Source organism: Sycon ciliatum, chromosome 1, assembly GCF_964019385.1.
Source record: "Sycon ciliatum chromosome 1, ocSycCili1.1, whole genome shotgun sequence".
Classification (NCBI taxonomy): domain Eukaryota; kingdom Metazoa; phylum Porifera; class Calcarea; order Leucosolenida; family Sycettidae; genus Sycon; species Sycon ciliatum.
In genome coordinates, this window is record NC_088643.1 from 67,526,889 (window position 1) to 67,554,725 (window position 27,837).

Genomic DNA, 27,837 nt, shown 5'->3' on the forward strand with positions numbered 1-27,837 from the left:
AGCGTGCCCACGCGCCCACTTCACTTTCGTGTCGCTTAGTAACGGGTACTTCCCCTCCTTGACGCCATTTTTCACTGTGTGAGTGTGTCGACTTTGAACATGCATACATCTTGGCGATAGGCCAGTATGTGCGCAAGGCGATGCATGCAAAATAACCTGAAATCGGGCACGAAAGGTACTACGAAGAAGTGGTGCTTTTTTGATGTTGGTTTTTGTTGGAGGTTGTGCCAGTCTTGGTCAGCTGAGCAGCAGCCATGGCTTGGCAACCCGAGGAAGGGGCCCTTGTTCAGATAATGCAACTTCTGAGGGAAAGCCAGTCGCCCAATACTGAAGTGCAGAGAGCAATTCACGAGGTTAGAAAACAGTAATTTGTCACATAATAAGGTCCCACCTGTAGGTTGTAATTGTATTCAATGAAACGGTTTCTGTGGTATTGTTGTCTGTAGAAATTGAAAAGTCTGAACCAGTATCCCGACTTCAACAATTATCTTATGTACATTCTGGCAAAGTTGCCAGAGGAAGGTAAGCTTCTTCGTTCCCTAACTTCACCATTTCGTGAAAAGTGTTTCGCTCCAGTTATCCATCATAACTGCAAGGTGTAGAATGCATGCTAACTTGATAGAAAATCTTACTGGAGTCATGATTTTCAATTTGTGTGTTTCTAAGCAAGAGTACATACAAGGCGTATACACATTCTGCTCAGGCTTTACGTGCATTCACATTATGGTTCTCTTCATGTGTATTTAGTTCTGTATGAACATTGCCTACTTTTCCATGCTTTTGGCAGTGTTTCATAGCTGTGTTTGCAAAGTCAGTGCTAAAAAATCATAATAATTATGGTAGAACATAGTACATGTACGACCCTATTTACGACTATGTACTGGAAAAAGAATAAGGTGCACTCTCATGGGCGTGTGCAGGCTGATTTGCGCTTACCGGGGATGTGTTGATGCTGTGTGTGTACACATGTGTGCGCGTGTGCGCGTGTGTGTGTGTGTAACTTTGTATACAATGTTCAATATGCCTGTATGTGTCTATCTATGTTCTATTTTGTATTTTTGTCTTAGCCGTGGCCACGCGCGCATTAGCTGGTCTCATCCTTAAAAATAACATCAAGCAGTACTATGGAGACCTTCCAGAAGAAGTCAAGCATTATGCACGGGTCTGCTGTTTGGAGTCTCTTGGTGACGCTGCTCCTCTGGTGCGCACCACGGTTGGTATCCTTCTTTCCACGATCGTGAAGAAGATGACTGAGGATGGGGAATTGGCGCAGCCGGAGATGCTTGCTGCACTTATGTCATGCCTTGACAGCCCTGATTATAATGTCTGCGAGGTAATGGATTGCGTCCCTCGTGCCATAATTTTGTGTGTGTGTGTGTGTGTGTGTGTGTGTGTGTGTGAGAGAGAGGAGGGGGGGGGGGGGGGGCTATTTAAAGCCTGTTTTTTTGCCATGTTTGTAGCTAGCCATGCACACATACATCTGTTGGGATGGTACGCCATGTTGAAACGGCTTGAGAATTAACCTGAACAACAATACCCTGCCTACGTGACACGAGGTGCTACTCTGTCAATTTTGTTGAGACTTGCATCCGACACTGTTTTCGCAGAGAGATTCATTGGAAATGTTGTCTTCATCCATAGAGATAGTTGCCAGACTAACAGTGATTTGTACAGCCTTTCAGCGAATTCATTCATGATGTGAGGCTGAAATTTTCTTCCAGGTGCACAGCCTTTCTGTGGGAGCCTGCATGAAGATTGAGTAGTGAGGAAGTCTGAAGTCTGGATCAATACATCTCTTTTTGTGATGTATTTGATTGGTTGGGTAGGTTTTGTGCAGTTAGTTGTTCTATTCGTCATTATTTGAACTCGTATGCCTCCAAGGGTTGTAGCTTCGTGCCCTTTTTCTATGCATTCTAGTACATGTCAAGTAATTTGCTTTACTTTTCCGTGTGCTTCAGGGAGCGTTTGGAGCCTTGAGAAAAATCTGCGAGGACTTGTCAGATGAGCTGAACAGTGACGTGGTGAACCGGCCGCTGAATGTTCTTATTCCCAAGTTCTTGTGCTTCTTCAAGCACTCTGTTCCCCGAATTCGGTGAGTAGTGCATTGCCTTTGCCCGCTGCTCTGTGATACCAGGGTCACCATTACCGGTCCATTGGACAAAACAACTTCTGAAAGACCATTGCTTCCAATAGAGAGATGAGTTTATCTGACACAAATGCGATGTCAGTGACAAACTCTGGAAAATATAGGGCAGTTGAAGGTCAATATTGAAACTGGCACCAAGGCACATAACGATAGCGCTGTGTAAGCTGATGTTCTACCCATCAACAAGTCTGGTTATGAACATTCTGGGTATTTGGTATATACTAGAGCCGTTTTTGTGACGCGTGGTAAGTTTTGAATTTGGCAGCTGTGCTAGCACTCTGAGTTCTCGAACACATTGCCTGCCCCCTATGGTCAGCATTAAATATGCATCACCCTGTCTGTTTTCTCGGCTAGCACTCTGCTACCGTTTCGCTATATGAAGTCCAAGCCAGAGTGTGAAGCTGGTACCCTGGACCAGTTCTCACCGCATCACTGCTTAGTACTAGTTAACACACAGAGACCTGAACATGGGATTGCGACTTTTAATTAGTTGAGGGTGACTTATGATCGAAAAAGGTAGGCGGTAGGCTGAGTTGGCAGCTGCCATCACTTATTGTTTTGTGCATGTGTTCGTTGTTGCAGCTTTGTTTGGTATCTGCTTGAATTCATGGACTTTTTGTCTTCTTCTTTTTGCTTCTTTCTTGCGTCGCTATAGATCACATGCCATTGCATGTGTGAATCACTTTGTTCACATTCGCAGTCAGGCGCTCATGGTACACATGGACACGTTCATCAAGGTTTGTCTTGAGCTGACATGGCTGGTGCTACAGTACTTCTGGGTGTAGCTTTTGTGCAATATTCGTGCCTTCCACCAAACTATTGCGCTGACCATTCATGCGCCACTTTCCCACCAAGGTGTCCAAGGGGTATCACTGTCTCTGTGGGATATAGTCCGCTGTTGTATTATGCTGTTGATCATCAGTCTCTTCATGATTGCGCGAAGCAAGAAGCTCGAGTAGACACGGGTTTATTCCGCTGGACCTTGTGTGTGGGAAAAAAAGCTCTGGTGTGCTGACCTGCCAGCACTCTCATTGAGCACTCTGATCTTGTCTTCCCGTGTGCAAGTCAGTCTGTATAGATGAACACGATGGCTGTCTCAGTGTAATACCAAGAGTATATAAGCTCCCAAGAGTGTGCAGCTCTGTATACCCTATCCATGGGGTCCGCTGACGGCGAAAACTCACAACATGTGGTGTAGTGTTCCCGTTGTACGTTCTCAGTCCGCTTTTTAGCGACCAGTGCAGTAGTAAAAAATAGCGCTCCTTGACAGAAGCCCACTCAGCTTATGTGAGTCATCAGCATGATTGTGGCTGATATCCGGACTCTGTGCACGCTGGCCTTCGTTGTACATAGTACTAATCGCACTTCCATCGTGTGCTGTGAGTATTCACACCGTCGGAGACCCCATTTGCAGAGTCATGCACTCGTGGAGCTTTTTTACTCTTGATAATCCAGGTGGAATCCTGATGATTCGAACCCCAAAATGTCAGGGAAAAACTTTAATTATCCGGACATTCTAGTTATCCAAACGTGTACCCACAACACATGTATGTCACAATGCTCGCATTGTCACGCCGAGTTGCGCTACGAACCTTAGACAAGTCTTGTTGATACATGTACCTAGACCGCTGGATTTGGCTGCATGGCTTTTTGTTTGACGTTACATTCTACGATCTTGTCATATTTTTGTTGTTCAGGAGTTATTCCAGCTCGCCGGTGACAAAGACAACGAAGTCCGGATGAATGTTTGCCGTGCGCTAGTTATGCTCCTTGACGTACGGTTCGATCGGCTTGCCCCGCACATGACCGACATTCTCGAGGTAGGGAGCGTAATGCGAGGTAGTACATGTACTGCACTCTCTGTCTTTACTACATAACATATGTACATGGTATGTTTGCTCGTTAGCTTTGACAGCATCTTGTTGCATTTATTGCTGTGCTGTTTGTTTCATGCCTTGTACCTATGCGCCTCTTTTCCAACAGTACATGCTTTTGCGGACACAAGATGAGAACGAAGAAGTAGCGAAAGAAGCTTGCGAGTTCTGGCTGACCCTCGCAGAGATGGCAGTGTGTCCTGAAGTTCTTCCCAATCATTTGGACCGGTGAGTGGTTTTGTACTGTGTGCCGTTGTGAATGGGATGGTGACAGATATTGCTTGTGCTGAAAATAGGATTGTGACTCGACTGATACAGGGCTTGTGAAGGTTTGCAATGTGAGTTGGCACTGTGTGGCAAGCACCGTCGACCGACCTTGTGCTGTGACTGGTATGATGCATCCGATTCATTCTAATATTAATTGTATCTTGCTGTTGTCCACCTTGTAATGTTGCTGCAGTCTCATCCCAGTCCTCGCATCGCGTATGCGGTACTCAGATATGGAACTCATTACCCTCAAGGTATCAACTAACTACACTACTTTTGTAGCGCATTGCTTGTGCTGGTTATACACATGCTACTGCAGATGCAGGTTCTTTGCATAATCAAGTAGCGTGCTCCACTGCTCGAACACTGCTTAATACCCATATAGGGCAGGTTCTTTACACATACATTAACTTGACGACGGGGTAGGGGTTTGAGGCAAGGCGGCTTGCGCTGTGCCAAAGTACTAGTCGATGTCATTGTGAAGTGATTATGCCTGTGCTTTGCTTCTTCCTGGCCTATTCCAGGCAGATGAAGATGACCAGGCAGTGCCAGATCGAGAAGAAGACATTGCCCCGCGTTTTCACCGATCTCGAACGTATGGAGGCAACCACAGTGCACAGGCAAAGCATGGCGAAGAAGAAGGCCAGGAAGACGAGGATGAGGATGATGCAGATGATGAGGAAGATGGCTGGCCTGACCAGACCGTCACTATCTGGACGTTACGTGAGTGACTTTGCATAATTCAGTTGGACTGTATAATAATGTGTATTTCATGTACGTCTTCTCCCAAGAATTTGGGAGCGGTTGGCATTTTTTGGCCATTGAGTTTCAATTCCTTGTTTTCTGACAAAGAAATCCCTTCTTCAGGTGCGCAAGCTCCACTGCAGCCACTTCTTTACACTGAAAACTAGGGCTCAAACGATTAGTCCGATTAACCGGTTGCAGACCGGTTACGAAGAATTAACGGTTAACCGATAAAGATAACGGTTACGCAGTAACTTTTCAGTCAATTTTTCAAGTATCAGGTCGTTGCAAAGTGTGCACTTTCGCGGGGTGTCGCACGCGTACGCAATTTCTGGGCTGTCAACTCGGTCATATCTGGTCTTGGTGTGAGAGTATGTATGAATGAGCATGCAAGAGAATGTACAAGTGTGCGTTGTACTGAATAGGGTACATTTTTTGAATGAGTATAGTCAAATATACGGTTAAAAAAGAGTCCGCAGGATTGCCGTGGCTTATAGGTTATAACCGGTTAACCGACCGTTAGCTTAGCAGTTAACCGTCAGGGGTAAAACCGTGACCGTTTGAGCCCTACTGAAAACCCTACACACACCATCCTCGAAGCAGGTGGTCTCTTTGCCGCAAATTAATATTTTCTCAAACAAATTTTCGGCCTGGAGCTATCATCAGGAATGAAAATAGTAATTTGCAGCGAAGAGACCATTTGCTTTGAGGATGGTGTGTGTAGGGCTTTCAGTGCACAGAAATCTCTTGCCACTGCGATCATGAATTTCCCTCCCCTGTATATCACTCATATGAATAGCTATACAGTCAGACCTCGCTTATCCGGTCCTCATTTATCCGGATCCCTCGCCATCCGGAAGAAAATTGTTGGTCACCGATTTACAGCAATGCTATGCACACACACAGTGTGTGTTTTCGATTATCCGGTTCCCTCGCCCATCCGGATATTTTTGTGGAAAACGGATGTGTGCGGTTAAGCGAGGTCTGACTGTACTAGTACATTGTGTGTGCCACGCAGTAGGTCTACTTAGTGACCACCTACTGGCACTGTATAAACTTAACAAAGGTTATATCGAGTGCAAGCATTGTCAGTGCGCCATGGCCCCTACGCCAAGCATGCTGCTCGTACATACAGCACAGCAAGTGCATACTGCACAAGCCAATGCTTTTTGGAAACATTTTTCTTTTCTTTTTTAATCAATATGGACATCCGGCAGTTCTGGGTGATGGTGGGCATCGAAAAATGTGCCTTATAACCCATTTTTGAATGCAATCCACCGTTGTCTGTATGTCCGCTGGTGGACAATAATGCAATTTCTGGCTATGGTTGATCATTTTGAGAAGATGCAACCGCTTCTACCTATGGTTGTGTTTTGGTCCATAGGAAAATGCTCGGCGGCGGCATTGGACCTGCTGGCCAACGTATTCAAGGAGAAATTACTGGCGTTTGTGCTTCCGATCCTCAAATACACGCTGTTCAGCGCCGATTGGCTGTACAAGGAGTCGGGCATTCTTATTCTTGGTGCCATTGCAGAAGGTAGGCACCAGTATTTTTGATGACTTGAGATCTTGAACTGCATGTCACGGTAGACTGGGCTTGCTTATCTCTTCCACGTTCTTACTGACACTTTAGCAACATCCTGGATGCCTTTGACCTGTTGTTTTGCGCTGTTGGCTATCTACGTAGTTCTCTGTTCTCACTCTCTGAGAGGTATTCACATCGGGATCTCTCTCTCTCTCTCTCTCTCTCTCTCTCTCTCTCTCTCTCTCTCTCTCTCTCTCTCTCTCTCTCTCTCTCTCTCTCTCTCTCTCTCTCTCTCTCTCTCTCTCTCTCTCTCTCTCTCTGCCTTACCTTTACTGATTACCTACTTGGCCTCTGTACGCTCCGTATCTTTCTATTAAACGTTGACAATAATTGCCGTGTGGTTGTGGTGGAGTTGTTTGTGTAAAGGTGGCTGGTCTGCCCGTGTGCACGACTGACGACTCTGATGTGCCCCTTGTGGTGTTGCTGTGTCTATGTAGGTTGTGCGCAAGGAATGCAGCCGCATCTTCCCAGCCTCATTCCGTACCTCATTCAGTGTCTATCTGAACAGCGCGTTAGTAGTGCTATAGTGACTGCGTGCTAATTTGCTTGCTCGGGGTGTTAGATCACATGTATGTTGGCATTGCTTTGGGAAACCAACCCTTGATGAGCAGCCCACACATAAAGCCACATACTGTCAGGGGGGGGGGGGGGGGGAGTAAATGTTCTCCATATCTTCATGAGCATGTGATGCCCATTGACCTTCCCCTTTTTTCACTGCTATGGGTACTAGGTTAAATTTGGCAATCCTGCTTCTCAATTTTCCTCACATCGTGTGCTTGTTGTCTCCATCACAGGCATTAGTCAGATCGATCACATGCTGGACGTTGAGTCGGTACTCCCACTGGATACTGGAGCAGCGACACGAAGAATACTTGCAGCCACTCATGCAAGGCGTAAGTGGCTGTGCACGTGTTTGACGGTGATTTGTGGCTTGTTTTCTGTTCTCGGGGCCAAGTTGTACACATACTATGCGCAGCTTTCCACTTCTTCTTTTTTCGTGTGTGATGTCAATGCACTTTGATTCGATTTCTTTATGGTTATCAATTTTAAAATTCATGGGCCCGAATTGATGTCCGAATCTATGTCCGTCTCCTGCTTACAGCTTTTGGAAAGAATCCTCGACAGCAACAAGAAAGTTCAGGAAGCAGCATGCAGGTAAGTGACGGATGTTTGGCATTGTTAGACTAACTTTGACCGTACGATGGTGCAACAGACTCGTTAGTGTGCCCGGTTAAGAGAGGCACCCGGATAAGGAAAAGTGCAGTGTGTCTTGATACATCATGCTCAACCAGTAGGACAACACCCACAAAATTCAACGCCTGTGCGTTTTTGCAAGGTGGTCCTGATAGATCCATAATGCCGTCTCAATGGCGTGTTTGCCTTGAGCACAATGCGCTCAAACAGCTTTCTCATGCCGTCGTCATCTTGCCGATATCTGGCCAGCCGTCTCTTCAGGGTGGCATACATGTAGATACTGTTCCAGGCTGGAATACCAATGCATCTACATGTACTATGTTACAGTGCGTGTCACACCATCACTGCTAACACTGTGTTTGTATTCTCTGCTGCAGTGCATTTGCACAGGTGGAAGAGGAGGCCTGCACAGAGCTCGTGCCGTACCTTGTGCCCATCCTGCAGACGCTAGTTCATGCTTTTGGAAAGTATCAGGTATGCTTCTGCAATGCGTGCAAGGGGCCATGGCAGCTTGTGGTTATATCATTGCCCTGTTGACACGACAGTGTTCACATTGTGTTCACATTCCCTCCGTAGTCTGTAGAGTACTACTGTGAAGTGATTTTCTATTTGTAGCACCGTTCTCGGACTGCTAGCCTTGTAAGTTGTATCTTGGTGGATGTGCTTTGAATCTTCGCTGTTAAACCGATCAAGAGCCATACTACTGTATTTCATTTTTTTCTTGGGTGTGTATTCAGTGCTATTTCTGTGTGTGTGTGTGTGTGTGTGCGTGCGCGCGCGTGTGTTTTCGTGTTTTCGTGTTGTGTGAAGCACAAAAACCTGCTCATTCTGTATGACGCAGTGGGCACGTTGGCCGACTCTGTGGGCAATCATCTCAACAAAGATGTGAGTGAGGGTGCCTGGTAGCACTGGTAGAGACTACTGGCATGCATTGCCTGCCACTGGGTGCTGTGTTCCTAAGATATACATCGCGTGTTTCGGGATTACTAGTACTAGTAGTCTGCGTGCTCAACCTGTCTCGATTTTATTAAAACTCACCCTGCTCCATCTTGGCACGATTGGAGTATAGGGTCTATCAATCACAGTTTGAGCTAACATTAGTTCCATGTGGAAAGACTTCTCTATCCTTTGTCATTTGTATAGTCTCAACCTTTTCTGCCACATGTTGAGCCACATGGCAACAATGTATCCTAGTTGAGGAGGAAAGAAGAATGGTAGAGTTTCTCGGAAATGGAATGCTGCACTTGGCTGCGTGTCCACACCGCAGTGCTTAGGTAGTGTTTCTAATAAAAAACGGCTTTCGTAGAAAGTGTTGGCGCAAAACGAGGAATAATTGGTGCATCACGCCATGATGTGCATAGTCAGAATCCCTGAGATATTCAGTGCATTTGTCCAATTCCTGGTGATCATCTAGCTGTTTCCATGGAGATCATCTGAAAGTAGGATACAGTGTAACAGCAATCCCGTGGCCATGATCCCCGAGTTGTGTACTGTACAACACGTTTATTTCGCTGTTACTTTAAATTCGGTAATAGAGAAACCAGGCACCTAAATTTGGACTACACCTAAAAGGCGCTAGTGTATGCTGAAAATAGAAGACAGGAAATTGCACTTCAGTTCCCGCTTATGGCCCGGCCGATGGTTTCTGTGTCTTCTGTCATATAATTTGACATTGTGTGTGCGCTGTACTCTACTGTACTGTACAGGAGTACATCCAGCTGCTGATGCCACCGCTCATCGAGAAGTGGAACACGCTGAAGGACGACGACAGAGATCTCTTCCCGCTCCTCGAGGTCTGTTTGCTTGACCGAGAATTAATCCTCTTGAATGAGAAATGCAACTGTAATGCAGCATGCTATTGTTGCTATTCATGCTAACGTGGGTTGTAAACTGTCCGTCGTAGAGCGTTCTCTTTCTCTGTGCTCTTGAACGTATTGCTGGTGACTTTGTTTTGAGCCACCGTGTGTGAATCTCACCGCATTACAAGTAATCACGCTATCTGTGGGAAGCAAACGGGTGTTTGGCTAAGGTATGCGCTGTGTGCCCTGCCTGATGCAGTAGCCTCTGACATGTGCTTGTTTGATGTTGTGTTGCTACAATCTGCAGTGCTTGTCGTCCTTGGCCACTGCGCTTCAGCTGGGATTCTTGCCGTATGCTGAGCCTATTTTCAAGCGCTGTGTCAACCTGATCGAGAAGACGCTTGCTCAAGCCATGGTCAGGAGTGGTTGACTTTCACTCTGTGTCTGTGTGTATATGTGTGTAGTGTGTGTGTGCGTGCGTGTCTGTGTGTCTGTGTGTTGCCGCTCTAACTCTGGTAACCTTTCCTGTTCATTTCAGCAGAACGTGCTTACTCCAACTCAACTTCAGGGGTTGTCATGTTCTTCTGGAACGAACTTGTGCAATGTGTACGCCCTAACTATAAAGAAGACGCACCATGCATTCAACCGCGTTGTGTTCGCCCTGCACAGACTGCACAGACTCTGGCAAGAATATTGCATTTAACACTGTGAGAACCTGACTGTTTCCTTGTTGCCGCCTTTGTTTTGTCGACTGTTACAGGCTGCGCAGACGAGTCCAGAGCAATACGAGGTTCCGGACAAAGACTTCATGATTGTCGCTTTGGATGTGCTGAGCGGTCTAGCTGAAGGCATCGAGTCACAAATCAGCCCGCTCATTGCCAGTAGCAATGTGCTGGATCTGGTTTACCAGTGCATGCAGGTATGTTTTCAGGACGGGGTGCTAGGCTGTTGGCCAGAACGCCATTTCGGCACGTTGCACTGTAGGGCCTCGCCTTAGTGAGGGCTGGTGAGATTGATGGAAATTCTGTCTGCCTGCTGTATGACCATTCTCTGCTGTTTCGAACTACGCCACGCATCCAGCTGGTATTTTGTGTTGCCTTGATCTAGACTATGTCACTCGCCGCTCTGAAGCACCATGCACAATATCACTGGGTCGTCGTATACCGGATCACAATGAGTTAATCTCAACTTTTGTGATGAGCAACATGCGATTAGCATCGGTTTTTATGGCAACAATACATATGACTCCAGAGTTCTGGCACGCAGGCAGTGTTGGACTGTATGTGCAATAGAGCGACTTCACTCTCTACTTGTGCATTGCACTGCGTGGTTGGGTCTTCGCGCGCAATGTGAAGCAGCCAATCTCCCAATGCTTGTCGAATCGCAAGAGTGGTTATCGTGTCTAGCGATCTATTTGTGCCCAACGCCGCAAACCTTGCTGGTTAGGGGTAGCAATGGCATATTCATACTGCTCACCTCTATTGCATATGGACTGGCTTGTGCCTGGCTTGGCGTTGTGTGTACTACTTACTGGCATCTCACCTGGCAGGTGCTGCTTTGAACAAAGGCTTGTGGCATCCATATAGAGAGTGGTGGTGGTACCATTGTATTGCTGAGGGTGCATGCCTTTTCCTTCTTCCCTTTCTTATGTGCAGGACCGGATGCCCGAAGTCCGGCAAAGCTCTTTTGCTTTGCTAGGTGACCTCACGAAAGCTTGCTTTGAACACGTGGAGCCTTCTATAGGTATGGGATGCCGGTATTTACCGGTTATATGGCCGTGTTTACACGAGAGTTTTCAATCCGCGTCTGTGCATTTGGTGAGCGGAATAAGCATATGTTCGCTGTGTTATAAGCTGATTTGATGCTTGATGCTCTATTTCATTGGCTCTTTCCATGTCCACGCATGTGTGTGTGTGTGTGCGCGCGTGCGTGTGTCTTACAGGTGTGTTCATCCCTATCCTTGGTTCTAATCTCATTCCCGAATACATCTCCGTGTGTAATAATGCGATCTGGGCCATTGGAGAGATTGCTGTTAAGATGGGTAAGTTGGCATTACTTTCGGTGGTTTGTGTATTTTCGAGTCTGAGAGCACAGTTGCCTGTTGTCCTCATACACATAACCTGCGTGTGGCTGGATTCCTGGAATCAAGATTGTTGGTCAAGTCGTTTGGAGCAGTGCTGAAGCGACCATATTGCTTATTGTGTCATGTTCTTGCATGAATTCTCACAAAAGATTGATTGCTGTTATGAAATTCTCACAAAAGTGACAATTTCACTGCCCAACCCATATATGCAAGTTTGGCCTTTTTTTAATTCTCTAGTAAAAACTGCATGTTTGTTACTTGGCTGGTTTTGGCTGCGGCTCGCTTGAGAGGCAGGCAATGCGGTGGACTGCAATAGGGCTTGAAACTGATGGCATCGGAAACCAACAATATAATAACAAATAACGACGTTTGGATCCACTCTGCCCCTAGCGAAGTGAAGTATGTGTCACACGCAGTTGTTTATTATTCTGTACCAGGAGTGGGTCCCCGACCGGGAGGGTCCAGTCGCTCTCTTCGGATGTGTCACCCTGCTGTGAAGGGATACCACCTGAACCTGTATGGAGCTATACAAAACTGGATCCAAATGGATCCAAAAGTCAACTGGGCTGACTGGGACGTAGCACTTTCAAGCCCAATGTCATCTCCTCCTCCCCCCCCCCTCTTCTTGAATTTTCTTCTGTCCCAGGTGCTGGTATGGAGCCGTATATTGCCCTGATTCTGGACCAGCTGATCAACATCATGAACAGGATCAATGCACCCAAAACTCTCTTGGAAAACACAGGTATGTCTAGGTTCATAGGTGTCTGGACTTGTTGCCACTTGATCACTAAAATAAACTGTTGTGTCTGGACTGCTGCTGTTACTGGTCTGTTGGTGGTGTTGGTGTTTGGGGGGGGGGGGGGCTTTGGGCAAGTTTGTTTCCTTCTCGCTGCTTCCAGTTGACTACAGCTTCCTAGATTGCTCCTGCTCTCGTTCTTCTGATAGCGATGCAATGTTGGTGACAGGTGCGTTTGTATTGCAATGCACTTTGGTGGTGTGGCTCATTGTAATCTGTTGTGATTGTTTCTCAGCCATCACCATTGGTCGTCTCGGTATGGCATGTGCCACAACTGTTGCGCCGCACCTGGCACGCTTCATCCGACCATGGTTAGTTACAGTTTTTCATGCCCTTTTTAAAGCCTGTGTCCAGCTTGTCGAGTCACCTACTTTTACTGGTCTTTCAACTGGTCTTTCACTAGAACATGACTGTTCAGACAGTGAGGAAGTGAACATACTTACGTACTGATGAGTACGGTGTCTAGGCTACTTGCGTGCATCATTATAAAAGGCTGGTTCATGGCTTTAGGAAAGTACATGCGCACGTGTGTGTGTGTGTGTGTGTGTGCGTGTGTGTGTGCTGTTACTGCTGTAATAGGATATTTATGTGTGTCTTCTTTTGGTTGCCTTGGCTGCCATTGTCGCCTTGATCTACAGTCATACTCTTTGTTTTCTTACTTGACTTTGAGCTGTCCTGAAGGTCGTAGCCAGAGTGGCACTTCATGTAGTGTTTCACTGACCTTGGGTCGTGGCTCTTGTCACACAACATCGCTGTGGCTGGTATTGTGTTCTGCAGGTGCACATCACTACGGAATATCCGCGACAACGCTGAGAAGGAATCTGCGTTCGTGGGTATCTGTCTGGTAATCAATTCCAATCCCGTGGGCATTGCTCAGGTGAGTGATCGGTTAGAATACTACCTCGGTAGCTGGCTGCCGTGTTACATCTCATCTTGACTGACCGATGACTCCAAGTTGGTCCAGACGTGTCCTTGGTGTGTGAAAACGAACGTCTATGTGCGCATGAGGTGCCTATCGCTGGGTGTGTGATGTGGGCACTTTTTGTGATGTTGTCAAGACCTGCCTCCGTATATTCTCTTCTACTGCTGCGGGATGATTTTTAGCTGCTTGTGACACCCTGCACTTGTTTTTGTGTTTCCCTGTCTGCATCTTATGTTGTGCTGTGTTTGCAGAATTTCGTGTTCTTCTGTGACGCAGTGGCCTCATGGACATCACCGCCACTTGCACTGCAAGAGATGTTCCAAAGGGTGAGTTTCCTCAATAGGTATTGTGTGAATTGTGTTTTTTTCTTCACTTTTGTACACTTAGTGTAGGTTATTGCACTGCACAATAGTGATATCACCTGTGGACTTATGCTATGTTTAGCTTAGCACTAGCGTAACACATGTCCACAGGTGACATCACTATTGTGCAGTGCGATGTCCGGCCCTTCTCTTTCAGCAGTATCATTGAACTGAGTCCATGCGAATATGACCATGCCCGATGGCGCAGGCGGGTGGATGGTATCCATTGAGACCAAGTGGTTCTAAGAGAACTTCTTGTTGAAGGCCAAAGAATGAGAACAATAATAGTTCTGGTGTGAGAGGAAAGTGAATGTACTGTTGTTGTTTTTAGCGTAAAGAAGTCACTGTACTCTTACCTCTTTCTCATGTCCGTTTTTGTTCTTTAAATCTCGAAATGCAGATCCTCCACGGTTTCAAGAATGAAATTGGTGAAGCTGAGTGGGTCATGGTATCCAGTCAATTCCCAACGCTGCTGCTCGACCGTCTTAATGCCGTCTACGGCCTCTAAGTTCCATTATTTTTCTAGTAAGTCAGCACTGCCTCGATGGTGTTGATTCAGTTGTTGGTACATGTAGATTGAACCTCTTTGGAGACTTGAAAACCTTTTGCAGAAATGCTGTTTCTCTGTTGTAAGTCGTTCTCTGGCATGCCTTGGCCCCTGAAATATTTTTTTTATGGGGATACAAATATCTTTTTTTGTTTTCTGGAGTCTATGCATGCCAGAGAACGATTTAAAACAGAAAAAGCAGCACTCCTTATGTTCTGTAAAAGTTTATTTCACCTCCAAAGAGGCTTGAGTTACATTTTCAAATACAATGTACTTTTTTAAAGTGTTTCCCGTATCGGAAAGCCAGCAACAGTGTAGCAGTTAGTACCACCATATTTTCCAGGGATGTACATCGTGCTTTAGTGTTTTGTTTCTGACTAATCAGTCAGCAATTCGCCGTGTACGTAGCATTTACCCCGGACATGCATTTCAGTTCTCCAAGTACATGCAAATGCAAACGTGAATAATTTTTCCTCCAAGAGGAATAGTGGTAGCAGTAGCGACTTCGGCGATGATTTTATAGGAAAGGTGCTCGCCACACCGGAACGTGCTTTTCCGCCAACTGACTTGACACTTCGACTCGGCAAACCTGCGAGTCAAGTCAGTCAAGTGTCAACTCAGCCTGCGGAAAAGCGCGAGTTCCGGTGTGGGGAGCACCTTTCCAAGAGGGATGTGTGCTTTATGCACCACTGTGGCTGATGTCTCAGAAAATCCAGTAACTTTCACTTGCTTCAACAGCGTCTACTGTCTAGACTAGAGTATTCTGTTAGTAATGTCTAGGTGCTTGAAATGGTTGGCTGAAAGGAGCTGGCTGGCAGCTTGTGTGTACTCTGTTTGCTTTGGAATGTACTGTACCAGAAACAGCCGGATGGTACCGTTCACATTTTTATTGAATGCACTGTAGTAACATGAATGCACATGTACACTGCTCATTGCTAATGGTACGTTTCTTGTGCGCGGCCAACTGCATGTTGTTGTTCTCCAGGTTAGGAATATAGACAGTTAGTTGCATCCGTTGGAGCATCATCATCATCATCCTCATCCTCATCTGTTTTTTCACACTACAAGGAGCATGGGAATGCATGAATACACCGTCTGTCCGTCTGCTATCACACAATCCGGCGATATGCTGCTGGCCTTAGGCTTGCTGCTGATGCTGTTCTCCGGACTCCAAGTTGTTAGTATATCGCCACTGCCACCATAGCTGGAGGCTACTGACATGCACCGTGGTGGTGGTGGTAGTGACACTGGAAGTTGGCACGTAGCTTTGCCATCCCTCTGCCTTACTCTACGATTTCTCTACGCGCTGCACCAGACATTGCGCAGGAGCTCTGCTGTGGACAATGGTTGCAGGGGTTGGTTATCGTGGTCGCTATAGTTGTGGCCCTAGCCTGGTACTACCCACAAGAGAACTTTCTTAGTTCAGCATTTGTGTCACCTGGTGGTCATGATCAATGGCGTTTACCTTATCCAGGATTTTGTTCGTATCAACCACCACCGCCGCCAGCAGCACCAGCAACACTAAGTTCTTGATGGTACAGTTGTAGTAGTGCAAGTGCAACATGATAAGACACTTTCTGTATCTATCCATGTTATTGTGTGCGGCCGCTGCTGCTCCTCCTCAAGTCAAGTCTAGCCCAAGCGAAGTGAACAAACGTTGCTAGATCCAAGCTGCCCTTTAGTCACAACATGGCACGCGAGGTCGTGACGGCTGAAATTGATTTGAGCTTGAATGACGTTTTCCTCATTTCTTTTTGCCTCCCATTAGCAGTGGTGAGTAGTGGCAGTACCTGCTTTGCTTTGCTTTGCTTTGCTTTGCTTTGTTGTAAGTGCGTATGGTATCATCCTTGGCAGCTCCTTGTGCCATCTGGTAACGTTGGCTAGATCTTCTCCTCTCTCCCATCATGTATGATTGTATACACGCAGGCAACCATTCTTGGTCTCTATCTCTATCTCTTGTTTGTCCCAGTCGCTGTCCTTGCTTTTGTCCTCTATCTCTATGATAGTCTACTAAACACACCAATACACTCGCATATCCACAGCAACCGTAGTAGCAGCAGCATTTATACTCTAGCTGTTGCCGCTTGCAATGATTTCATTCTCTCTTATTATGTTTATTTCTTTATCAGTTCAGTATGTTTCTCTCTTATTTCTTCTGTTTGTTTTTGATTGTTTTTGAGAAGCCTGCGATGTAGAGAGCTGAGGGGTTAGACAGGAATAGCCTTGCAGAAATATTGCGTATCTGGTGGATTCATTTTTGATTATTCAAGTTTAGGTTTTACAGTCTTTTTTTCTTTTCTCTTATTCTTCGGTCCTGTGTAGGCCATCGAAATCAAAATACAACCCCCATGTAACCCCTCCGTATTTTATTTTATAATTTCGCAGTTTTTATTTATTTTTGCTTTTATCAAGCTGGTCTATGCTTTCCTTCCCTCTCCTGAAGTCTGGTTATGATTTTGTTGCCGTTGGTGCGTCGCACTAAGGGTAGCATCTCCTCTGTGACTTTTACTAGTTGCTTGCTTCAACGTTGCCCTGTAGTTGCAGTAATGTTCTATGTTTCTGCGTAGAGTCTTTCCTTTCCTGTCCGTCTTGTCAACTTTTTGACTTTGGTGCTGTTTGTGGTGCAGTTGCTCATGCAGAAAAGCCACTTGCTTACTTGCACACGCGCACATGTGCTGCCATTCAACTTGGCCAGTTGAACATTATGCTCCACAGTGCCAGTGCTCCGTGCTATACTGTATCGGTGCTCTGCTTTTGTAACTTGCATCAGTGGTATGTTGGCAGTGCACTTTTTTTCTTTGCTGCAATCTTGTTCTTCTTGATTCGTTGCCTGACTAGGCATCATTGGTTATAGTTGATTTAACAATTGCACTCGTGACAACTTCGGTCTCAATCTAGTTGTCTCTATGTCTTCCTCTTCTGTGGTGATGAGTACGATGCTTTGAATACAATTACGAAACCAACAGTGTCTGTGTGCTGATTGTTTTAAATGTTGTAACGTGAGGCTGTGTATTGACCAGGCGCTGAGCGGTTGTGATGGCTGTGCTGGCCAGGGAGTGAGTGGTCTATAAACACTAGAGCTGACCGGGCCAGTGTTGAAGTGGCTACTGCTGCTGTCGTGAGCTAGCAGGTTACAGTACTATCAGTAGCAGTCACTGGCGGCCATGGGATAATACCGTAGTGTCTTGTATTAAAGCCTATCTCATATAGAAGCCTGTTTTGAATAGAAGCCTGATTTTCAAGATACCCTGTCGGCACATACTGTATTTTACCGGTTATAGGTCGACCCCCCCCCCGTATCCGGAGGTCATAATCATGTTTTTAAAGTTTTTGCCCAACGAAGCACTGTTAACCGCTCCCTGCTACTAACACATGAACAAATCACATAAACACTCCTCATTGGATTCTGAAACATCCAAATCCTTGAAAAAGGCAAATAAACTTGGCAAAAATGCATACACATGGTGCACTCGTGTATTCAGTGCAGGTTATTTTTGGAAGATACCAATAATTCCCGGTTATAAGTCGAATCCCGGTTGTAAGTCGACCCCCACCTTTTCTCCTGCTATTTTCAGTCATAAAAGGTCGACTTATAACTGGAAAAATACGGTAAGCCTGGTTTTAGTGTTGACAGTAATAATTATTGAATTGATTCTTGGTTGGAGGGAAACAAATCAACCGAAGCACAGAAGCCAGTATAGTTTCGCCTAGGCCTTTTGTACCATTGCTTTTCAAGTCGCTATGTTGTCACTCACGCGGCTCTGATTGCCAACGTGCCGGTTTATATAGTATATAAGGACTTACTTGCCGCCATGCTGATCACCCGGCATTGTATTCGACTTGAAAAGTAATGGGACGTACGGCCTACTATTATAGTCGATACTATTATGGCTTCTCTGCTTCACGTGCTTTTAATTGTTGAATTGTAGCGTAAGACCATGGTGGTGGTATTGCCACTATCGGTGTTGGTGGTGGTGATATTGGTCTAAAAGAGATGATTACTTGGTTGCAGTGGAGCATGCCTCCGAATATTGAAGAAACTGTTTGATATTAGAGAGGTTCTGCAAAACGAAAATGTGTACGAACTTTCGCTCTACGTCACGAAGTGAGAAACTTCGCACGAACTTTCGCAACTTTGGACGCGAAACTTGCAGGGAACGCGAAATGAACTTTCGTAGGAAGTTTCGTGAGATTGGGTCATGTCGTACGTGCACTTGGCGCGTGCAAACGACGAAAATGTGCAGAACACAAAGTTCGTGCGAAAATTCGTACACATTTTCGCAAGGCCTGTCGCGAAACTTCGTTCGAATTTTCGTTGTGCAGAACCTCTCTATAATACGTATGCAGGCCTTGTTTGATAGGCTAACATGTTGCAGTCCTAGATCCTTCGCTTTGTAACGTGCTGTCGTTTTAAAAACTAATGCAATCAGGGAGTCGTCAAATACCCAAAATTCGACGACTCCCTGCATGCATAATAATTATGTTTATAATAATGCACATGAAGCCTCGAAATGAATAAAAATACCTTTTCTACTCATAGTACAGTACACGTACACATACGGTCATGTCTATGTACACGTATGTACACGTCGTCTTGATGGTTACCAGTTACAGGTAGGTAACAACCGAAATTCGCTCACCTGACCTTTACCCACAGAAGACGCCAGTCATCTGAACTCATGGCTATCATCTCTGTATTATCTCCATCGTACAATAGTCCATGTCCTCATTCGCGGCATTGGCATACAACGTTTACGTTCTATCGGCTATTGCAGCTGGAAATGTGATTTACGATCAACTCTACGCAGAGTACGAGTAGGAGGGTTTATCATTCTGTTCTTCAACTGATCACTGATGGTTATGTACTCTACTTCTCAAGTTAGTTGCAGTATTCATAGTCAGAAAGAAATGTTTCCATTCATTTGAATTTCAGAAATAAAACTGAGGCCATTGGCATTGATTACCCCGGCCCCCCAGAACGACAACGATGCACGTGCACGATAATCGATTATGCATGCAGCAAGATTTATTTTTATTTTTAGCAACATCTCATTCTCGACTCGAGCATGGGCGTTCAAAAATGATCGGCCATGCATGCATGGGCCATTATTATTAATTGAAGCAAAACGAGTAAAATAGTGGCTATTTTCAGTTGCCACTAAAGAAAAGTATGAGTGCTCGTAGATCTACTACAATTTTATAGTACGATCGTAGACCGTCTACAATTGTACGAGTATCTCGTATCGCCTGCATGCTGTAGTTGTAGCCACATTACCGTGACCATCTGAGGGGTTTCTGTTATAATTATTTTAGTAATAATTTGAGCTACAGTACAGTACAGACTGTACGTAAGCTACATCAGGACAGTAGACAGTACATGCTCCTGATAGCTCAGATACCAATACAGTGTACCATGGTGTACTGGAGGCAAGAGTGCTCTTGTTGTGAACTAATTAGTAACTAACTTGGAAGGCATTCGTCCTTACCTGAAACTGACAACTATTCACAAAGTCAACACACCCACGTGTTAGGGTAATGGTTGCCATTTCCCATTCTGGTTCCTCCAGTCAACGACGATGGAGCAGCCTACGACAATTCCTTCAGGTTAGCTTGAGTAACTTAGGAACTTTTTTTCCTCAATTAATTATTTTTACAATAGAAACACATCATTACAGTGGCAACAATGTTGCCAAGTAAGTTAGTATCATTTACACAGTTGAGAAAATTTCCAGAAGCTGTTAGGTGCATTCTTTTCACTAACAAATTCATGGGATTGACGGACGATGAGGTCAAATAATTTCTCTTAGTTCTGCAAAGGGCCCCTCGCTTATGGATTTCAGTCTTCCACGGCTTCACTTATCGCTCATGAAGATGTGTCTATGGAAACAGGGGAAACACATGCACATAGCTATAAGAGCAGCATGCCGTAGCATGTGGCAGTGTGTTTTCTACTACTGGCCGTTCGTTCTTACAGTGGTGGCAAAACAGAATTTGATTCTGTGAGCTTCTTTGAACTCGGATGGTAAGCCAAAAGTATTCATCCGTCGTGGATAAGAGGAAGGCACAACATGGAATGTCTCAGTACACCTTGCCAGTGTTGTGCCTAGTTGTCGCACTTTCTGACTCGTATATAATCTGGTTTGTAGTTACATTTGCGAGGGTCTAGTGCACAACAACGAAAGGCATGGTTTTAAAATGCTAGTAACTGTTAAACATGAAAATAATGTCGTCTTACATTCACTGTACATAGTTCTATTTACCCAATATGACGTCGGCCAGCTAAGTGAGAGCCGGTCCTTTCCACCAAAGAGAATGGGCCGAAAAGCTCCCATGAAGTATCTTGACTGACTTATTATAGAGAAATTGGCGGCATTGTTGCGCTATCTGATGAAATTAGCACCTTCTAACTCTTGATGCAGATATCTGTCAAGTTCGTTATAAATGATAATTGGAGGATAAGCAGTAGCTTTCGGCCTGTTCATCATTGATTTAGTTCGGACTCCGCAGAACATGCACTCTCGCATGCTTGTGTTGCTGGTATGCATGAGATGAGGTCGGCTAGAGAGTGCATGTGGTGGGGCTTGAACTAAATCAACTTCGTAAAATATTTTTTAATAAAATTAATGACGGTTCGCATGAGGCTGTCCAATTGAATTCTTTGAAATTTGCAATGCACCAACTTATTTCCTGAGTGCGCATAGTGTAATGAACTCCGAGGCTATTTCCATCCAATGATCAAGAGAGCACCTTCAAACCAGTGAGTATGCAGACTGGCGAAATAAGAAGTCTTTTTTTACACAAAGCCTCACCGAATTTCGAAAATCATAGCATAACGTGTGGTGATGCAGCGCAAGCTATAAAGTAGGTAAATTATGCAAGCTTGTACGTCTGTTTCCAGCAGTTCGGGTACATTTACAGGATATTGCATGCAGTCGGACATTGCTGAGGTGCGCAAGGTCCACTGCAGCCACTTCATTCCACGGAAAACCCAACACCATCATCAAAGCAAAGGGGTATCTTTGCTGCAACTTTTCAGCAAAGAGACCACTTACTTTGATGGTGGTGTTCAGTGGGTTTTCCGTGTAGAAGAAACTAGCCAAGTTACATCAGTACAGCATGCATGTATTCTGTGACTGCAGTGGAAGTAGTAAGAGCCCGAGGGTGTTTTTTTGTTTTTCTTCTTCTGGTATTGCAGTTGGCAGGTGTTGTGTTGCTGTTTGTGACCATCTTCGCCAATGTCTGGTTTCTAATGGACACGGCGGCACAGTTGAAAGAGCACCAGTTGCGACACCACGGCCATGGGCCGAAAGAATCTGCCGCTGATGCGGCACGGCACGACGATGGTTAGTAAGCTCAAAATGGTCTGGTTCTATTGCCAGCGACATGAATTCCAATAGTATGATGCTGTGGCTCGGAGTGTGGAGTGTGACACGATCTTGATAGGATTTCTTCCTCTTGCGATTTGATTCTTGTTATGAACTCTACCAGTTTGTTGTAATAAGCCATAGCCTGCACTTCCTGTGTTATCAATCTATCATACTAGTACTCAATTGCTGACCGATGTACTGTACAACATGTAAATCTAGGTGTGTTAAAATTTGGTGTCCAGGACCTGACAGGATTTAGGTGTAATTCAAATGTAGGTGACAGTAGTTTCGTTACTCTTGCGCCTTTTAGGTGTCATCTATATTTAGGTGCCTGGCATCTCTGCTGAAATTAACTCACTCTTTGTCCATGCGACACAGCCACGGAAACAGCTACTTCGAAGTAGTGAGATCTGGAACGTTCACTGATGATGGCCAACGGGCGAAGCTTTAGAGACTTCTCTAACTGTGTCTGTTGCTGTGTCAGTTGGGCAAGTAGTGAGTCAGTATTCACGGAGCAGAGGGTGAGTGCCTACAAGTAGGCAAGGGCGTCGGAAGCGGTACGACTGGTACGGCTCGAGCCGTACCACTTTTGGCTCCAGGTGGTCCACGCGGAACGTCCAAATCCGGTGTAAAAAATGGGGGTATCGAGTTTGTACATGACCACGCGTGATCGTGAGCCGCGATCCGTCACCGGTGCACCAGTCAGGTCACTGTACCTTTGGAGACCCTCTGAGAGCGGTATTTTGAGTGTTTTTTGAAAAAAATTCACGGGGGAGGTTTCCCCCGGACCCCCTCTGACTGTCAAGCCGTACCACTTTCTACCTCCTTCCGATGCCCCTGGTAGGTCAGAAGCCTTAGCCGTTGTGTCATTGTCTTGTCTTGTCTTCCATTGGTCTTACCATCACTGTCAGAGCCACGTGTACCCTCTGCAGCAGAGGTAGCCACTGCACTGCCCTCAGCACTGGCCATCACCGTCATCTCCAGCCACTCTAGGTTTTCAGTCATGGTCAATGACAAGATGGTATGGGCTATTTGATCGTGATCGATGCTCTCTGTATCTTGGCCTTACTAGTACTCCTGATGCATGCCATGGTCACATGGCATGATCAGCATTCGGTTTGTTTTTCAGTGCATGAGCACAGGGGATGATGCCATGGTTGTACATGTATTTGCCAACTTGCCTGGGACATTGGCGCCTGTGTGTGTTTGTGTGTGTGTGTGTGTGTGTGTATGTGTGTGTGTGTGTGTGTGTGTGTGTGTGTGTGTGTGTGTGTGTGTGTGTGTGTGTGTGTGTGTGCCATTTTTCACACTTATACTAACTATTCGTGTAAAGAGAAAGAACCAATAAGTTACGATTTATGACTAACAGTCCACTAAGGTAACGAGACAACATTCTGTCAGATAGTGCGACAACAAGGAGCAAAGCTGACAGGTGTACTGTGACATTCAATGACCTGGCACCTAGCTCCAACACATCTGCGTAGCGCAAACCAACAACCTTCCAACTTGGAAGGCTCAGGTGCGGAAAGTTCCAATGAGGGTAGGGAGGCGCCACGAAGATGTGTACGAGCTATGTTCGCGCGTAGGCTGTTAGGTAGGTCGTCAACAACTAGTTAGTTGTGTCCCTTGGTTGTCTATTGCTGTCGCAGTTCATCGCACTCTTGCTCGGTTTCTTCACACTTGCACCCTTATGTCTTTCCTTTATGTGTATGACTATGACTATGAGGTTATGCATTTTACCGTGTTGTTTTGGGGTACCGTATTTCCCCGATTATAGGTCGCACTTGATTATAAGTCGCACCCCCATTTCCAGGTTTGAGCCATAATGTTTTGATATATTGACTTCAGTAGTAAGTCATGCTCGATTGTAAGTCATGCTCGATTGTAAGTCATGCTTGATTGTAAGTCATGCTCGATTGTAAGTCATGCTCGATTGTAAGTCATGCTCGATTGTAAGTCATGCTTGATTGTAAGTCATGCTCGATTGTAAGTCATGCTCGATTGTAAGTCATGCTCGATTGTAAGTCATGCTTGATTGTAAGTCATGCTCGATTGTAAGTCATGCTCGATTGTAAGTCATGCTCGATTGTAAGTCATGCTCGATTGTAAGTCATGCTCGATTGTAAGTCATGCTCGATTGTAAGTCATGCTCGATTGTAAGTCGCACCCCCTTTTTCACCCTTGATTTTTAGTGTAAAAAGGTGCGACCTATAATCGGGGAAATACGGTACTATTCTTTGTGCTCTTGTTATCACATCACTACAGTACAGTTTAAAATTCAGTGTGATCTGCTGATTGGTCAGTTTCTTTTACCTGTATTCCACCTGATGAGAAGGCAATGAAAGTACTAGTGGAAGAGCTTTAAAGATGTTGATTATGAGAAGTCTGAAGCTTGTTCTTTTCTTCTTGAGTTATAAGGATGACGTTTGCGTAATGTAGTACATGTGCAGTCATGCTCTCTGACATCAGCTGTCCTGGATGACCTCTGCAATACTAGTCTCTGGTATTGAATTGGTGGTTTGTGCTCTGACATGTAGCTCGTTCAAGCAGTGGGTGGTGATCAAGATCGCGGTGTTCACGTGGCTGTTCTCCACCCATCAACTGTACGTACATGTGCTGGGTTTCCATCATCTGTGAACGTGTGCATACTGCATTGTAGATGCATAGACTTGCAGGATAGTGTCAGCTCAGTTCGCCTATGAATGGTGCAAGATAACTTTTCATTAGCAATGATGTACATATAGCAGTGCTCAAGGATTGCTTCAAAGCAAGTCATAGAGTTATAAGCTGATGAGCAGATGGCTAAGATTGTGAGACTTTGAAGCCGTATCTTTGGTAGTCACCACCTCATTTGCGCGCTTGGCATTATAGTCTGTTTCAAAAAGATTTACAATCAGGTTTGGGTCTTAAAAAGTATGAAGATCAGGGAAATTTGGACAACAAAGTACATAGAATGGCTTGTTAGGACACGGCAAATTGTTCTCTGAAGGTTTCGGAACAATCGGACCAGCCCTTAAGGAGTTAGAATTTCGGCCAGGTTTCCGGCCTTTTCCCATGGTTTACAATTTGCCCAGGAAGCCAGTATCGATTTTTTATCAAAACCCACGATTTATCCTTTCCTTTTTGGCCTTGTGGTTATGAATGCTGTCTGCTGACCATGAAGTTGTGAGTTCAAATCCCAACCTATCCTCAAGTCAAACTTTTTTTTCATTGTTTTGGTGATCAAGCTGGTACAAGACAAAGAAGATGGCTGCACCAAATGACTTGTTGTTGGAGCTCGCGCTTCCTGCCGAACTGACTGACACTTGACTGGCTCACGCCATGTGAACAAACCCACAACACTGAAATGGTGTGAGTGAATATGGAAGTCATCGAGCTGTAGCTTTTTGAGATTTATTTTAGTATTTCAAGACCGCCAATTTATTTGAATTTAGCAGTCAACGCCGTCTTCTATCAGCGTTCACAAGCGTCTGCTTTTCTCAAAATGTCGTCGAAGTCACACTGATAGCTTTGCCAAGTCATGGCCTTGGGAATGAGTCCGTGTCAATGTCGCCGTTTTCGTCACACGGTGAGTAAATTGCACCGCAGCTCATTTTGGTCACAAAACGAATTGGGACACATGCCGCTCGTCAACATTTACAACACTTTTGTTTCGACATGTCCTCTCTGACTCCATTATCGATACGAGGAAGAACTCGTTTGTTGTAAACCAGACGCAGGGAGTCGTAAAATACCGGTATTTTACGACTCCCTGACCAGACGTACATGACTGTATCAACGTGAGTGAGTTGTCATTTTTCCTGCTTTCGCGCGGAATATTTCTTCGAGTTCACAGTGAGTTTTTCCAGGCAGCGCTCGAGTGCTCATACGGTAAGACGCCAAACTCCGCGGGCGATCGCCAGGATTGCAAATCTTTTTGAAACGGACTGTAGTTTCCGCGTATCTGTACGAGCAGGAACTATGGCTTCTAGGAGTGACTTGAACTATGGCTTCTAGGAGCGACTTGATTGGCTTCTAGGAGTGGGGACTTGATCAGCAGATGTACTTGTCTTGACATTCCTTCCAATAATCAGCTTACTCGCTCTGCCTGTGCAGCTTACTCGCTCTGCCTGTGGTGGTGACATTGTGCTGTCGCTCCGTGTGATTGCAGGGCCGACTCATGGCTCATCAAGTCTTTGATACTTACATGGACAAGACGTTTGATGCTCTCGTCTTGTTCATCAATTCTGTCACTCCGGGAAGACTGCTCTGTATTGCTATCAAGGTCAGCAGTTCTGCAATGGATTGTCCTGGAGACGTGTACAGTCAGGTTTTTACTCTGGGGAGATTACGTCGCGTTTGCACAGCTGCGTGCGATTGCGTTTGAATTCACGGAGTTTTTTTTACCTTTATCCTCCCATTTACCAACTTCTTTTTTAACACGTACTCTGATCCGGTTGTGGTATCTCTGTTGTGGGCATGTGTGTGCACGTGCCACTACATGATCATCATGGCATTGTATGGATAATGTTCTGCTGTGCTGTACATTGCAGGATGAGGGAACATTCAACTTGAAACCGCCAGCTCGTGCAATACTCAAAGCCCTGGGCAGCAAGGCTGCAGGTGAGTGCTCTCTTCTTCCTCGATTGGAGTGGGGAGTCGTTGCGAGGAGTCGTTGTGAGGAGAGGTTGCTACTTTGGGGAAACTGAATTTGCCATAGCTGTTGATCCAAGCCCAATGTGCGACTTTAGAATAGGTAATATCTGTCCCAATCTCATTCCTGCTCCTGGTCCCTGCCCATGCCATTTCCACACTCAGACGAACAGACTTTACAGAGCCCCGCGAAAGAAGAAGCGAAACACATCCGGATCACCTGGCTCTCATACACGAAGTATGCATTTTGAATGTGTTGTTTTTCTTGTGTGCTTGCCTGCTGTGTGGACGTTACAGAAAGCCTGGCCTGGCGAGACATGTGGGCACTGGTGGCAACAAAGCATGGTATGTATTTTCTGACCGTACATGTACCTGTATACATGTACCCTTTCCTCTTTTGCCATCACTTTATTCTGGGCGGTTTTAATGTACAGGTAAGGTATTCACTCTTCCTCACGTCAATGACTACCGTATTTTCCCGAATGTAAGTCGCACCTTTTTACACTTTACTTCAAAACAAAGAAGAGGGTGCGACTTGCAATCAAGTGTGACTTCCTACTCGTGTGAATGTATTGATACAATTTGGTTCAGACCTAAAAATGGGCTGCGACTTATAATCAAGTGCGACTTATCGGGGATATACGGTACGTCATGATCATGTGTGTCTGCATGTCAGCACGATGCCTTTACTACTACCGTAAAGTACCGCCAGAGCGCCTCACCTTGATTTTACAGCCATTGAAAGGAAAATCGTATGGCAGAGTGCAACAAAGTTTGTACAGTGTGAGAACCTTGGTGTACTAACGTCAAACTTAGCAGGTTTTTGTGTGGAGCTCATGTCCGTTCGAAGGTACGGATTGATTGCACAACGTGCCACACACACACACACACCTTTGACCTTTGACCTTTGACGCCCATCGCCGGAGGCGATGATAGCAATGCTACGGCAGAAGCCATAGCAACTTGTGCTGGGATTACACCATTCAACAGCTTGCAAGGCTGAAGAATTGACCGTCACTATTCAGCCTGGTCTACACCATACAGCTATTTGGAGTGACATTTTCTGGCCAGTGAATCCCTTTTTTGGTCTTTTTCATTTTTTCTTTTTTTTTTTTCTTTTTTTTCCCACACACACACACACACACACACACACACACACACACACACACACACACACACACACACACACACACACACACACACACACACACACACACACACACACACACACACACACACACACACACACACACACACACACACACACACACACACACACACACACACACACACACACACACACACACACACACACACACACACACACACACACACACACACACACACACACACACACACACACACACACACACACACACACACACACACACACACACACACACACACACATACCTGTCCTGTCCTGTTGAGCCACTGCCATGAAGGTTACGTGGGCCCCGGAGGGGCAGCTGAGAGAGAGGAGGAGCACACAGCCCTGTGACGATCCAGGTGATGCGGT

General features: G+C 45.6%; 2 protein-coding genes across 2 annotated transcripts in view; both read left to right on the plus strand.

The window, feature by feature from the left end:
• Positions 1-151: 151 nt before the first annotated feature.
• LOC135805029 (transportin-1-like) lies at positions 152-17,282 on the plus strand. The gene is made up of 26 exons (XM_065319018.1): positions 152-353; positions 447-522; positions 1,068-1,333; positions 1,959-2,092; positions 2,802-2,883; positions 3,844-3,966; positions 4,130-4,248; positions 4,481-4,541; positions 4,812-5,010; positions 6,416-6,568; positions 7,054-7,127; positions 7,411-7,509; positions 7,719-7,771; positions 8,188-8,284; positions 8,621-8,695; positions 9,517-9,603; positions 9,917-10,024; positions 10,370-10,528; positions 11,265-11,352; positions 11,552-11,650; positions 12,339-12,434; positions 12,724-12,799; positions 13,266-13,365; positions 13,662-13,736; positions 14,173-14,297; positions 15,305-17,282. The coding sequence occupies exons 1-25, from the start codon at positions 255-257 to the stop codon at positions 14,278-14,280; spliced, it is 2,706 nt and encodes a 901-aa protein (XP_065175090.1). The 5' UTR covers positions 152-254; the 3' UTR covers positions 14,281-14,297; positions 15,305-17,282.
• Positions 17,283-19,433: 2,151 nt separating this feature from the next.
• LOC135805031 (protein O-linked-mannose beta-1,2-N-acetylglucosaminyltransferase 1-like) overlaps positions 19,434-27,837 on the plus strand; it is a 28,877-nt gene continuing 20,473 nt past the window's right edge. Inside the window, exons 1-7 of the mRNA XM_065319020.1 lie at positions 19,434-19,923; positions 21,515-21,662; positions 22,598-22,707; positions 24,224-24,289; positions 25,837-25,950; positions 26,219-26,288; positions 26,616-26,663. Of these exons, the coding sequence (XP_065175092.1) occupies positions 19,855-19,923; positions 21,515-21,662; positions 22,598-22,707; positions 24,224-24,289; positions 25,837-25,950; positions 26,219-26,288; positions 26,616-26,663 (625 nt within the window). The 5' untranslated portion in view covers positions 19,434-19,854. The remainder of the gene's footprint in view (positions 19,924-21,514; positions 21,663-22,597; positions 22,708-24,223; positions 24,290-25,836; positions 25,951-26,218; positions 26,289-26,615; positions 26,664-27,837) is intronic.

Excerpts from the sequence above, each read along its gene's own strand:
- LOC135805029 (XM_065319018.1), top strand. The coding sequence starts at position 255 with ATGGCTTGGCAACCCGAGGAAGGGGCCCTTGTTCAGATAATGCAACTT. Across the intron at positions 1,334-1,958 it reads CTGATTATAATGTCTGCGAG|GGAGCGTTTGGAGCCTTGAG; the intron begins GTAATGGATTGC and ends CGTGTGCTTCAG. Across the intron at positions 11,651-12,338 it reads AGAGATTGCTGTTAAGATGG|GTGCTGGTATGGAGCCGTAT; the intron begins GTAAGTTGGCAT and ends CTTCTGTCCCAG.